Raw genomic sequence first — 12,548 nt, forward strand, 5'->3', positions numbered from 1 at the left:
ATCTTCTTTTTTTAATTAAAACTATTATATAAAAAAAAAACAAATCAATGCATCTGGTATCGTCTAAATATTCACTCTGTCACATTCACATTCTGCTTTCATAAACTCCTCACATACTACACAATAAAGGCACTCCATGTTCCATTTTTCTATCGGTTGTTTGGGTTACTACATTACAAGCATGCAGCTATACCTGACCACAGATCAGTTGTATTTGGCTTTATACTGGGTACTGGTCCCACAGGCTGCTGTGATAGAGCTGCTATGCTGCCCTGTAGAGGGGACTGGAGCTGAGAGAAACTTGCAGATGCTCTAAATTTCATTGCCCCTCGTGTGTCATCTTCAGGATCTGGAGTAGCAAATGCTGCACCTCTTCATCCATGCGACCCTGTTGACAGACGATGATGCCATCTTGAAATGAAAGGTAACCGATACTGCAAATAGCAGTCCAAGATACTTGTATTTCCAGAAAAACAATGTCACCAACTAAACATTACAATAACTGTCCCATTTTAAGAGAGGCATCAAGAAGACAATTCCTACCTGCTAAAAGCATTAAAGGTAAGCAACTATGCAGCCAGCTCAACAACATAGAACAATAAATTATAGCTAGCACGCCAAAAGGTAATAACAAATGAACAATGAACTGAACACTAAAAATCACTGTGATCTAGATAAATCAACTGAAAAATACAGGCGGCAGCCAGTGGTACCCCTCAGGCTCCTATTAGATATACCTTTGGTATCAATTTGACATTGACCTTGAGGTCAAGGTCACTGAGATCTAAATTTGTCCGAGATTTATAGTAGATACACCTTTGTATCAGTTTGAAACTCCTATGTTGCATCATTCTGGAGTTATCACACTCATAAACGTGTGTGTTAGCGTTGCCTGCCTGGCAGGATGACTACAGTACTCCGTCTTTTACAGCTGAGGGTTAAAAAGTCAGAACAACAGGGTCAACAATGTGTACGCACCTGATGTAATTATACAAAGACTGCTGTTGTGTGATCCAAAGTAGACACAGACACACAAACAAATCCTCAACAAATTTCCATTTCAGTCCTAATTGTTGTGCATATGAGTGCACTGAACTGACCTGCACAGCTGCCAGTAAGTGTGAGCGGTATACAGTCACCACTTTTTTGTGCTTTCTCTCCCAATCCTGCAAAAAAAGGACAATATCATTATCATATTACAGTACAAATCTGTCTACAACCCAGTCAGGCCTTTCCAGTCATCAAGTGTAGATCTTTTAACTGTTCCCAGAATTAGATCCAAGTGCACTAAAAGCTGACTTCAGTTATTGTGGTTGTGTTCATTTGAATAAGCTCCCTGCTGGCCTCAGATCAATTATATCTATCCAAACATTTAGAATGAAAAACCACTCAAAACCTTTTTATTCGTCCAGACTTATGAGTACATTTTCACTTTGAATCTAATAGATCACCTGGAGCTGTTGAGTGAGGATGGCAATCCTATTCTGCAGAGCCATTTGCTGTCCAGGGTTACCATGATGGGTTGATGAGGAGGAAGAGGTGATTCCGAGAGGAGGCGAGAGAGCCCCCAGGGCCTCTTTCAGTCGGAACACCTCCTTTGACAGCTCTGTTATCTGCACACATATTGAACACATCACTTTTCACAACCTTGTTCTTCAAGAGCAGCCGTGAACTTCATGAACAGCTAGCATCTCACCTTGCGGTCCTTCTCTTTCACGAGGCTCTGCGATTCCTGGATGTCTTTGTGGAGTTCCTGGATATGGGTTGACTGGGCTTGTAGTTCAGCAAGTTGTTTTTGAACTGTGGCGAGCTGCGACTCTGCGACCTGCCGCTCACTCTTGTTAAAGAGTGCCTCCCTTTGTACCTGGAATACCTGCAGTAGACAAATAATACCAACAGTCTCATCCTGCCTCTTAATAAAAAAAAAAATCTCTGCATTTAGCCGTTTAGTTTATTATTTAAATGCAACAGCAGATGTGAAGGAAAATTCAATTTGGAGTGTCCCTAAAATGAGATTAGATGTACTTTATTTATCCCACATTTGGGAAGTTAATTTTTTTACAGCAATTAAAATCAATTAAATGCAAAAATATATAATAAAAACTTAAATTAGTAGGATAGCTGTATTGCTTTCTGCTGTTTTGTTATATTTTGAATTGGTAGTGCACAAGCAAATTTAGTACATGACTCAGATGGGTCATTGCAGCAAAAAGTACAGAAGTAATGGAGTAGGATAATGTAAAGGCAGGCAGGAGGGCATCAAGGCCCACAGCTACTGCTGCTGTTGCAAAACAATAACATCTGAGGTCTCACATAATATCATAGACACACAGACCTCAGTGCAGGTCTTCTCGTGTTTACGAGTAAGATCGTTGAAACGGGCCGTGACGGCGTTGATCTCAGCCTGCAAAGAGAGCCGAAGGGCCTCGTGATCCTCCTTAGAAATCAGACCCTGTTCTGCAGCCTTCTGGGATTTCAGCTCTCTCAGTTCCATCTCCTTCTCACTCAGAGCATCCCGAGCTGCTGCTGCACCGCTCTCACTTTCCTGCAGGGCGTGCTGGAGCTCTGCCTGTGAGACGAGCCAGGATTAACTGAAGAGTTTTATTCCGTCTGACCATGTGTGCATTTAAAACAAACTTCTAAAATTTGGAAATTCAATATCAGTAGTATTATTATTATTATTATCATATGCCATTTAATAATGTGCAAGATGGCAAGGTTCATTAACAAGGGATCTGTTTGCTTAAGAGTTGTGGTTGAATAAAATTAAAAGCAGAAGGAGAAGTCAACTAAAAGCACATGTGCATAGCTCTTACTTCTCTCCATACCTCAATAAACAATTTAAAGAAACTGCAAATGCCCATTTTGTAATTCGTTGTATTTAATATTAAAGATTTTTCAGGAAAAAATGGAGGCATCATTCAGGCCCTGAAGTTTCATGCTTCAGATAAAATGTATTAATTTTCACTGCAGGCAGATTCACTCACAATTAGCTTTTTACAGAACAATTACAGCAACTTATTACTGTATATTGTGCACGTGAGTTAAGGTGATGAAAAAATGTGAACCTGTCCTTTAAAAGTGGAGGAAATGGTTTTCCTTCCATTTATCAACAAGCTTCTTCTGCTGAGTCTATATTTAACATATTTAAGAAGAGCCCGGCCTTATCAGCTACTTTTGATCACTGACCTTTTGAGCTGTTATTATCATATTTGTACATTTCTGCTGACCTTGACTTTCTCATGCTCCTCTTTGGGAATGGCATCCTGCATGGCCTGCAGTTTAGTCTCCAGTGAGGCAGCCTGCTCCTCAGCATGGCCCCGAAGGGTTTTTTCTTCCTGGAGCTCTTGCAGTGTCTGAGCAAGTTGTTCTGACACCGCCGACAGCGCCTCTTTATGTTTCGCAAGTGGCACCGTGTCCTTCAGCTGCAGGGCGTCCTGTGCCCGGCTCTCTCGCTCGGCGCACAGACAATCCAGAGCCTGAGCTGCTTCCTGCCTCGCTACTTCAAGTTCTTCTCTCACTGCTGCTAAGGTGCGTCTGGAGTGCTCTGATTGGACAGAGGCACAAATAATAACACATGAACTCAACCTGTGAACTAAATACAATGGTTTTCTACTCATGCAAAATGACACTGCATTATCAGTTGTACCTGATATGACTGAGGGCTCTGAACTCTCTGAATGCTCTTCCTCCTCTTCTTCATCTTCCTCTTCTCCGTGTGGTGGAGGTCTGAGTCTCTCCAGCTCCAGGAGGGCATCGTTGAGCCTTCTAGCCACATCCGCCCTCTCCCTTGCCAGCTGCTCACACTGGAGTCCCAGATTCACCTGCACCTCCTCCAGCTCCGAGCGGGGCACACATTTCCTCAGTTCTCCCTCTAGCTCGTGCAAACGCTCCTGAAGGCGATGGACCTGATCTCCATCTCCTGCTCCGCCTCTATCTTTTTCTGATAACCTGCTCTCTGCCAGGGCTGCCTCCAACTTAGCAACGTTGTCACGTAGGCACTTCACTGTTTCTGTATCTTCTATTTTGTCTTCTTTCTCCTCTTCCTCTTTTGTAGACTCCTTCTGGGCCAGAGCAGCCTGGAGTTCCTTTACTTTCTCTGTCAGCTGTTTGATTATGTCACTGTCCGAATTGCTCTGACCCCCAGCCTCACCCGTTCTTTTAGAAAGCTCCTCCTCCAACTCTGTCACCCTGGCTCTCAGCTGCTCTGCCTCCTGGCTCAGGCCCTCCTCTGAAGCCCCAGCACCTGCTGCAGCAATATCCCCTATACCACACTCCACAGAAAGCACCCCGACACGCATCTGCTCCTTTAGCTCCTCCAGCTCAGATTTGGAAGAGGCCAACTGCTCCTCCAGCTCACGCAGCTTCTCCTTCAGAGCTTCTGTATTCTCTAAATCTGCAGCTCCTCCCTGAGAGCGCTCATCATCACTGCAAAACAACAGAGACTTGAAGTGAAATTAAGAAAACATGCTATATTCATATGAGTCAGACGTTTAGTTATTACAGAAAACAACACAAGGTGATGTCCTCAAAAAACAAAAAACAAAAAAAACCCAACGTAAATTCTAATCAATTATAAATATTTAGCCTTTATGAAAACAAGTGACATACAGCTTATTGTTAAACAAACAAGGGTGTAAATGAGTGACTGCTTCAGAATTAGATAACACTTTCTCAGTGTATTATTGAAGTGTTTTGTTGCTTAGCTGCAACACAGATGAGGTTTTATATTTTTTCAAAGAAAAATAATACACATGATGCAACAGCAGTCATGAAGCCTTATGTCATGAGGACTCAATTTGTAAATAAGCACATTTTAGAATGAAGGCCAGAGCCAGTGAACGGGAACTCTTCCTGTGATTCTAGTTTGAAGTGGTAGTATTTCAAATAAATTCTTACTGCTGCTCTTCCACACTTGAAGCCTCTGCTGAAGCCTGGGCCTGAGAGAAGCGCTCCTGAAGGGTTTCATACTCTTTTCTCAGGGTTTCATACTGAACGAGAGGGACAAAGTCCGAACTGGAGGTCTGCATGTCTGTGTCATCCTTCTCGAACATCTCCAACATCTGTACACAACAGAGGTGAAACTATAGCAGCTTATTAAAAACTCAGTTAGCTTCAATATGTGAGCCCAACAGAATGTGCACAGAAAATTCAGGTAGTGTCGTTAGAGTACCACGTTTTTGTGACAGTGTGAGCACATGAGCATATACTGCCAGTTCAATTCAATTTTACTTCAGTTTATTTAAGTCTTTATTGACTTTTCATGTTTCCAGTGGGGAATGAACAATCACACTATAACAGAATGCTTCATAAAACCATCAGCACTAATAAGCTCTGATTAACTTCAACTAGCATGAACCGGTCAGCATAGAACGCCTGCAAAATGCCTCCATGTCTACATCTGATGTTGCTGTGTTCTATTTATACCTAAATGAACTAACTGCCTGGGTACATTAGTGCACCAAAGTGAAGCATCCCAAAGTTTAAGTGGTCATGACTAATGCTTGAATGAAGGACACTCAGCAACTCTTGAAACAGAATCTTCATCTCTTGCCAGGAAACCAATTAATACTCTTTTGACTACCAATTTATCTTTGTTAATGAGCCAACATAATGAAGGCATGAAAATGGTGTCTGTGCATGTGTGAGAGTAGGTACTTATGCATTAGCTGTGTATTTATGCATTTATGCTGCCTGACCTGAACTTTCAGAACAAGTTCAGCATTCTGGGAAGTAAGCTCCTCTATTTGTTTATGCAGCTCAGCAACAGCTCCTGGGTCTGCAGGGGCAGGAGAGGGGCTGACTGAGTCAATGTCCGTTTGAGAAGAGGCCTCATCCTGAGCAGGGGAGGCTCTGGAGCGCTTGGAGAGCAGCTTTTCTAGAGCGAAAGTTAAAAAGAAACAAAGACAAAAATAAATCAGCATGACTCCCTGACATGAAAGATGTAAGAATACCCAAGTGGCACAGCAATGACACCGGCATGAAGTGCATGCACGCTCTGTGCTAGGGACGGGAACGGTCACAAATATTTGGATCGCATACCTGGGAAGTCCAGCATTTCATCCAGGTCCTCAGAGTCACTCGCCCCAATACCATGGACTGCTTTCAGTTCCTCAAGCAGTTTGTCCCTCTCTGCCTCTGCCTCCTCCAGACGTTTCTTTAGTTGGGAAAGCTAGTGAGCAAACACACATAATATTGGCCACTGCAGTTGCATTCAGAAAGTACAATTTCAATCACTCATGGTTTAAACAAAATAAGGGAATGCACGCAAGGCATTAAGGAGACTCTTGTTCAGTACCTCCTCCAAGGCAGAGAGGGCACTCTGCTGCTGCTGCTCCAAGGCTTTGATCTTCTGGAGCAGACGGCCTCTCTCCAGTCGCAGCCGCCGAATCTCCTCAAACACCTCCTCGTCTTCAGCCTAAAACAAAACAAGCAAAAAACAACCCAACACAAAATAATTAAACCAACAATAGTCTGCCTTTTATGTTAAGATAAAGGAAGAAACCCTTAAAAGCCAAATAAGAGCCAACATTACAGTGCTAACCTGGGGTGACTGCTGGGTTTCTTGAGGCTGGGGAGAGGGAGGTGGGGACTGGGACTGATGGGGCTCTGGAGAGTGGGCAGGAGGAGCTGAACTCTGGGACTTTTGGGAAGGTGGCACACCCTGCATTTTTGAGATCAGAAAAAAAATAATCAAGAGAATCACATCACACAGATCAATAAACAATCCAGTTAATGTCTTGAGAAGCAATGTTGTAGCTTAGAGATTTCACCAAAGAAATGATGGTACAATTAGTATAAACAGGGACACCTGCCAATTCTTTCAGAGTGCCAAGTGGAGCTGTAAACTAAAAATTCATTCACATCTTTTTATTTCCTACAGTCAATCAAAAGAAAATCTCAGGTGTAACATTTCTCAACTATTAAACTAATATCACTTCATGTTTAGGGTACAGGAGATACTGACAACACTGAACAGAGAAATGTTTCGTGCCCACTAACATGTTTCTTACAGTACCTGAAGAGGAGACCGAGGTGGTGGAGGAGCTTTCCGTTTGCGGGGGGTAGTCCCCCCTTGCACTGATGAAGCGGCTGAGGGGGTTTGAGAAGGCTGCATTGAGGTGAGAGGGTGATAACAAGCAAGCAAAGATCAAACTCAACTTAAAAAAACAAACAAAAGGGAAAAAATGGAGAAAATCAAGATGAGACAAAAGGTCGCCAACTAAAGAGAAAGAAAGCCAACACAAAGAAAGCAGCACAAAAAAAACAAAACGAAAAAAACAATGACCTCATATTGGAAAACATGCACAATATGATTGCCAAAGTGAGCCATGATCTCATTTATGGAAGGAGTGATGCAGCACAAGAATATGCAACATTACCTCCTCCCCTGCGCCCTCAGAGACTATGTATGCATAGGGAAAGAAACATTAAAGCACTTAAACCTCACTTGCACAGAGACTCAGAAAACAGCTAGAAAAACATGCAGACAATGCCCTGAAATCCCTTTCTAATATGCAGTTTACATGGGTGCCATTCATGTATTATGCAGTAAATCTATGAAAATCTCTCAAATTATTATGAACCGATGTGGTCAGGCATCATGTGCACACCAAATTACCTCCTTCATCTTCTCAAAAAAAGTCAAACATCTGTTTTCCATGTAACCTATCAGCAAAGTCTTTGTTGAGAGATAAAAGCGGAAGCAGCCTTTTTCATTTTTATGCCCCACTTTACAATCACGCCCAGCTGTCCTTCTGATCCACTTCCCTCTATTACAGTTGTTTTCCAAGGAGGCCAATGAGAATGTCTGGATCTGGAATATCACAGCAACTCAAACCATACTCTGGGTCTGATTATCTCTGGAAAGTCACTGTGTACCATGTGTTACAGTGGGGATCAGAGTAGCTGTGTTTTCACCATTCCCAAACATTCAGTAATTTGATTATCTGAGCTGCACTACTGAGACAGGTCTTTTGAGATCTTAGAACAAAAGCAAATGCAAACACTACTGAAAGAAAACTTGGGCCTCATACCTGAAGGTACTCCATCCTGCAGCATCTCAATGATACGTTGGTTGCCTGTGGTTACGCTGTAGTCGGTAGCTTTGTGTCCGAGGCCGTCGACCAGCTGTGTGTTGGCCCCACCTCTCAGCAGAGCCTCTACAGTCTCAACGCTGTCACTCTCACAGGCCAGCATCAACGCAGACCTGTGACCCCACACAATATATAATTACAAGGCAATAAAAAAAATACTTACGATGAGGAATGCAATACAAAAAGAAACTACAGAAGTATTAGAGAATGTTTATTTCTTTCCAGGCCTTCACTTACATATTGTGCAGAGTTATCTCGTTTGGCATGTCAATCATTGCAAAATAAAATATGCTAAAAAAAGGCGCAATGTTTCATTTTGTTCAAAGTTTCCAGTTATAAAAGTCAGGATGTGTTTTGAAAAACAAAAAACAAACACACTGCAGGATACTCAATATGAAGCAGAAAATACTGCAGTTTTTCATTTTATGTCAAATTTGTGTCTTTTCCCTTGTTAATTTTAACCCGAGGACTGTTCTCTAGTAATCCTCTCCAAGGGGCCGTCTAAAGCCAACCCGAAAGCTGTTGCCCCAGCTGGAGATCCTGACCTGCATCCCTCCAAATCTCTCGACTACTGGAGTAATTCTATGGGAATCCTTTCTGCAGACCCAGACTGCTGTGGGAGTAATCCTGAAGAGATTTTATTTTTGTTCTAGCTTAGCTAGAGGGTTCTAGTGGTTTCATGACACTTTCTAGTGATGTGAAATTCCAACCTGTTTGACTTCAGTCATTGCATCTATAATGATTTCAAGAAACAGGAAATGAAGGCCCAAGCAGTCATACCCTGCCTCACCAAGCCATGCAAGGAAAACAATATTTGGGATACTATCAATAACAGTTCACTACCTTCCTTGATTATCTTGTATGTTTGCATTTGCACCTCGACCCAATAGAAAGACACACAGTTCCACTCTACTCATCTGGGCTGCCAATATCAGAGGGGTGGCCCCGTCCTGAAAAAAATAAATAAAAATAAAATTTATTTTGGGTCAGCAAAAACAGCAAACCAAACAGCTAAATTGTCAAACTTACAGTGTCCTGGGCATCCAGATTGGCTTTAAAGTCCCACAGGGTCTCAGTGCAGGACATGCAACCACTGACCGCTGTGAGTATAACCAGCGTTCAGGCAATTAAAAGTTTGCATATAGTGCGTTTTGCAATGACATGATTAAATTCAACTGAATTTCTAAACAGAACGATCAATAAAATCTTGTTATAAGCAAACTGTTATGGAATTAAATAAACTGGTGTAATAATTTTATGCTGTAACAGCGACCTGCAAGATGGAGCGGTGTCCTTCCAATGCTGTCCGTGCAGTCTACCGCCATTCGTTCCTGTTAGAGGAAACAAGCACGCATCATTGGTAACCGGATAAATATTTAAAATAATGGCCATTATTTTTATTAATGATTTCAATAATTAATTGATTAGCTATGGTGTCATTGTTGGGGTTTTTTTTTTTTACCTGTAACAGCCTCTTTAAGCACTCAGACTGGCCATTTTTGGCTGCAAGATGAAGGGCGCTGAAGCCTGGAGTCAGACAGTTACATGTATTTTATAAACAGCCCAGTGGCTTACAGGATACAACTATGTTTCTGTTTAATAAAATCCCTCACCAGCCCCATCGGTGACGCTGATGTCTGCACCATGAGAGATGATAACCTCCAGACAATCTAGCCGGCCTCGGGATACAGAGAGGTGAAGCCTGTCAGGAGAAACAGGACATGCCACCACATCTTACAGGTGAGAGGATAAAAATAAAAATGGCTTTTATTTCTGCATTTCTATTGCAAAATGTCACAATTAGTGATCCTTCTCATCAGTTAAGTTTCAGCTCAAGATTCTAGTTACTTTTATTTACACTTGTGGTCATAGATTGACATTCCCTAATTATGGACATGAATGTGATTGTAATTTAAGTTTTTTAATGATTTCTTTGGACAGTTTTTTTTCCAGAGTTTTTGTCTAAGGTGCACTTTTTGGTAACTGTTGGTAAGTTTCTGGCACAGGTCTAGCTGATATTTGACCACTCTTCTTGGCATAAATGGTAGAGTTCATTTGAACTGGTTGGCTTCCTGGTACTACCTGGATACAAATTTTCAACAGGGTTGAAGGCACAGCAGACTTAGGCACTCAACTTACGCCGACTTGCCCTCAGCATCCAGCTTGGTAGGACAGAGACCTTTTTTGACAATGAGAGCTGAGACTTTATCGGGTTCATTCTGCTCCACAGCCTGCAAGAGCCTTTCATCACTCTTACTCCAGTCCTGACTCTGAGGGGGCCAAAACAGAGAACAGGTCACCACGAAAACTGATACCGTACCACTTCTCTTACCATTCAACACAACAGTTGACTGAGAAATATGGAGCAGTTAGAATGGGCAACAACTAGTGATAATGATCCAGTAAAGAAAAGAAAAACACAGTAAAGACAACAGAGCACAACAATTTTATAGTTTATGCAAAATAACTTAAATACAGAAATATTATAAACTACGGAGGCAAAAAAAATCACTTATATTTCTATGTGATACCTACTGGCAGCGGTAGCAGGCTGAAACAAGGACAGAACCTCTTCATCAGGCTATAAACAGGCTGTTGAGGATCCATGCTGCTAACAGGGTGTCACACACAACTAAATACAGCTACAGTATACGAAGCCACCGCAGTGTTTCCTATCAGACAATACACACTGCCACCTGGCTTCATAACAATACAAACACACTCCAAATGATCGAGAGAAAAAATCAGCTACCCCTAAGTTTCTTTAAGCTACCCTTTAGAGGTCAGAGCAAAAACACAGCAAAGCTCTACCTACCAGAGAATTTATGCTCTTGTGAAATCATACCTCCAGTGAAAACGAAGGACTGTCACACATAAACTGTGACGCACTTACACATAACACAGCTATTTTCTGTCCTCCCTCTCCGCATTTAAAACAGCATCCTTTCGTCCTGCTCCAGCTGCTAGCAGAGTCGTAACAGTCTATCCACTGCACCACACACACTCTCCCTCCTTTCCTCACTGCCCTCCTTTCTCTAACCTAACATTTTCTCTTGTGCCTTCCTCTCTATAGCCACCTCATTTCTTTTCTTCATTAGTTTTTTTTTTTTTTGCCAGGTCTTCCAACAGTACCCCTTAGCGTCAGCGTCACAGATCTGTGCCTCTGCAGCTTCAGAGTAGGGCCTGTGCGATGTGAGGACTCAGCAAAAACAGGAAAAGGGAGCTGGACAAGCTGCACGCTGCTCTGCAGGTTTGGGACGTCATTTATAGGGAACGGGAGAAAAGCAAGACACAAACACAAATAGGTACAAACCACAAAAACAGGACAGCCCGAACTAGCAATTTTACCTATCTGGCCTCTTGGAGTGTTAAGTTATAGTCCACACAGTCTCACCTAAAGAGGTAACCTTCATTGCCACTAAGTCAGGGTGATACAGCACAAAGAAAAGCCTATAATTGTTCTAAAAGCATCACCACCATGAAAATGCTAACACAAGTAGGTCTAGTTAGATAAACCAGCAACTTTCAGTGCAGCCTATCAGTTTGAATACACCACACTGCATCGTGTAGAGGATTGCTATAATTCTCTGTTGGTTCTTATTTAAAAAGTAAAGTTAACATTTTAAACAGCTTTCATGTGAAAAGGGATGACAGCAGGATAATAGGAGCTATTTGTGTGTGCATGTGTGTGTGTGCAGGTACATGTGAATAATTGAGGGCTACCTGAGATCTCTGGTTACAGCTGCAGTCTGGAGACAGTCCTGCCTTCCTGCTGCTCAGTGACACCAAATCCCACTGCCCCCCATTACACATACACACAGAAAGCAACCTGGGACTGTATAAATGACTACATAACACAGTCCAGTTCAACACCTTAACATTCATTTAAAAACCAAATAACTTGAAGCAGCATATCAGACAGGTGTGCTCCTTTAAAACATACCCACCTGTAAAACTCAAGATGCCACACAACAGATGGCTCTTACCTCAATCTTTTTAAATTTTGCTTTCAGGCTTTTCATAACGGTTGGACAGCCTTTGTCTAAACAGGTGCACTGCAAGGTAAGAATAAAAAAGAACTAAAGTTAAAATGCTAGTGTAATTCTCAGTGGGTCTTAAGGAGGGTTTGATTCATTTACCCATTACTCAGCTCTCAACAGTGGACCAGCCACAGGGTTAGTACTAAAATTTGGGGAGTACATAGGGAATGCACCACCAGGCTAGCATCAACACTAACGCAGTTCATGCAGACACACAATTACACAGCTGGAGAAACGTGCAGCCTACCCGTGGACGACCGTCTAGCTCCAGGTGAGGGTTTCATCTGTCCCACGAGCTCCTCGCGGCAAAATACTGAAGTCACTGCTGCCTGGCGGACAGCAAGAATGCGCCCGCCCTAATCGTAAATTAACCAATCAGCACTGCAGGAAACGCCGGATCAGCGTTTGATTG

At 42.4% G+C, this 12,548-nt stretch overlaps 1 protein-coding gene across 1 annotated transcript; it reads right to left on the reverse strand.

Annotated features, from left to right (window-relative positions):
- Nucleotides 1-29: 29 nt before the first annotated feature.
- On the reverse strand, nt 30-12,488 carry ankrd24 (ankyrin repeat domain 24). The gene is made up of 22 exons (XM_082524860.1): nt 12,384-12,488; nt 12,083-12,151; nt 10,236-10,366; nt 9,710-9,798; nt 9,559-9,623; nt 9,370-9,427; nt 9,126-9,196; nt 8,940-9,046; nt 8,037-8,209; nt 7,019-7,092; nt 6,545-6,664; nt 6,299-6,418; nt 6,043-6,172; nt 5,700-5,878; nt 4,900-5,063; nt 3,650-4,428; nt 3,231-3,547; nt 2,336-2,569; nt 1,697-1,873; nt 1,452-1,613; nt 1,101-1,166; nt 30-388 (listed from the first exon to the last, which is right to left on the reverse strand). Exons 2-22 carry the CDS (start codon nt 12,116-12,118, stop codon nt 320-322), a joined length of 3,321 nt encoding a protein of 1,106 aa, XP_082380986.1. The 5' UTR covers nt 12,119-12,151; nt 12,384-12,488; the 3' UTR covers nt 30-319.
- Between the last annotated feature and the right edge of the window lie 60 nt (nt 12,489-12,548).

This window comes from Aulonocara stuartgranti, assembly GCF_965226115.1.
Source record: "Aulonocara stuartgranti genome assembly, chromosome: 23".
NCBI classification, from domain to species: domain Eukaryota; kingdom Metazoa; phylum Chordata; class Actinopteri; order Cichliformes; family Cichlidae; genus Aulonocara; species Aulonocara stuartgranti.

Coding starts and splice junctions, on each gene's coding strand:
- ankrd24 (XM_082524860.1), bottom strand. CDS start 12,118: ATGAAAAGCCTGAAAGCAAAATTTAAAAAGATTGAG. Junction 9,197..9,369: donor GACACCGCTCCATCTTGCAG/GTCGCTGTTACA, acceptor TTATACTCACAG/CGGTCAGTGGTTGCATGTCC. Junction 389..1,100: donor ACTTACTGGCAGCTGTGCAG/GTCAGTTCAGTG, acceptor GTCTGTCAACAG/GGTCGCATGGATGAAGAGGT.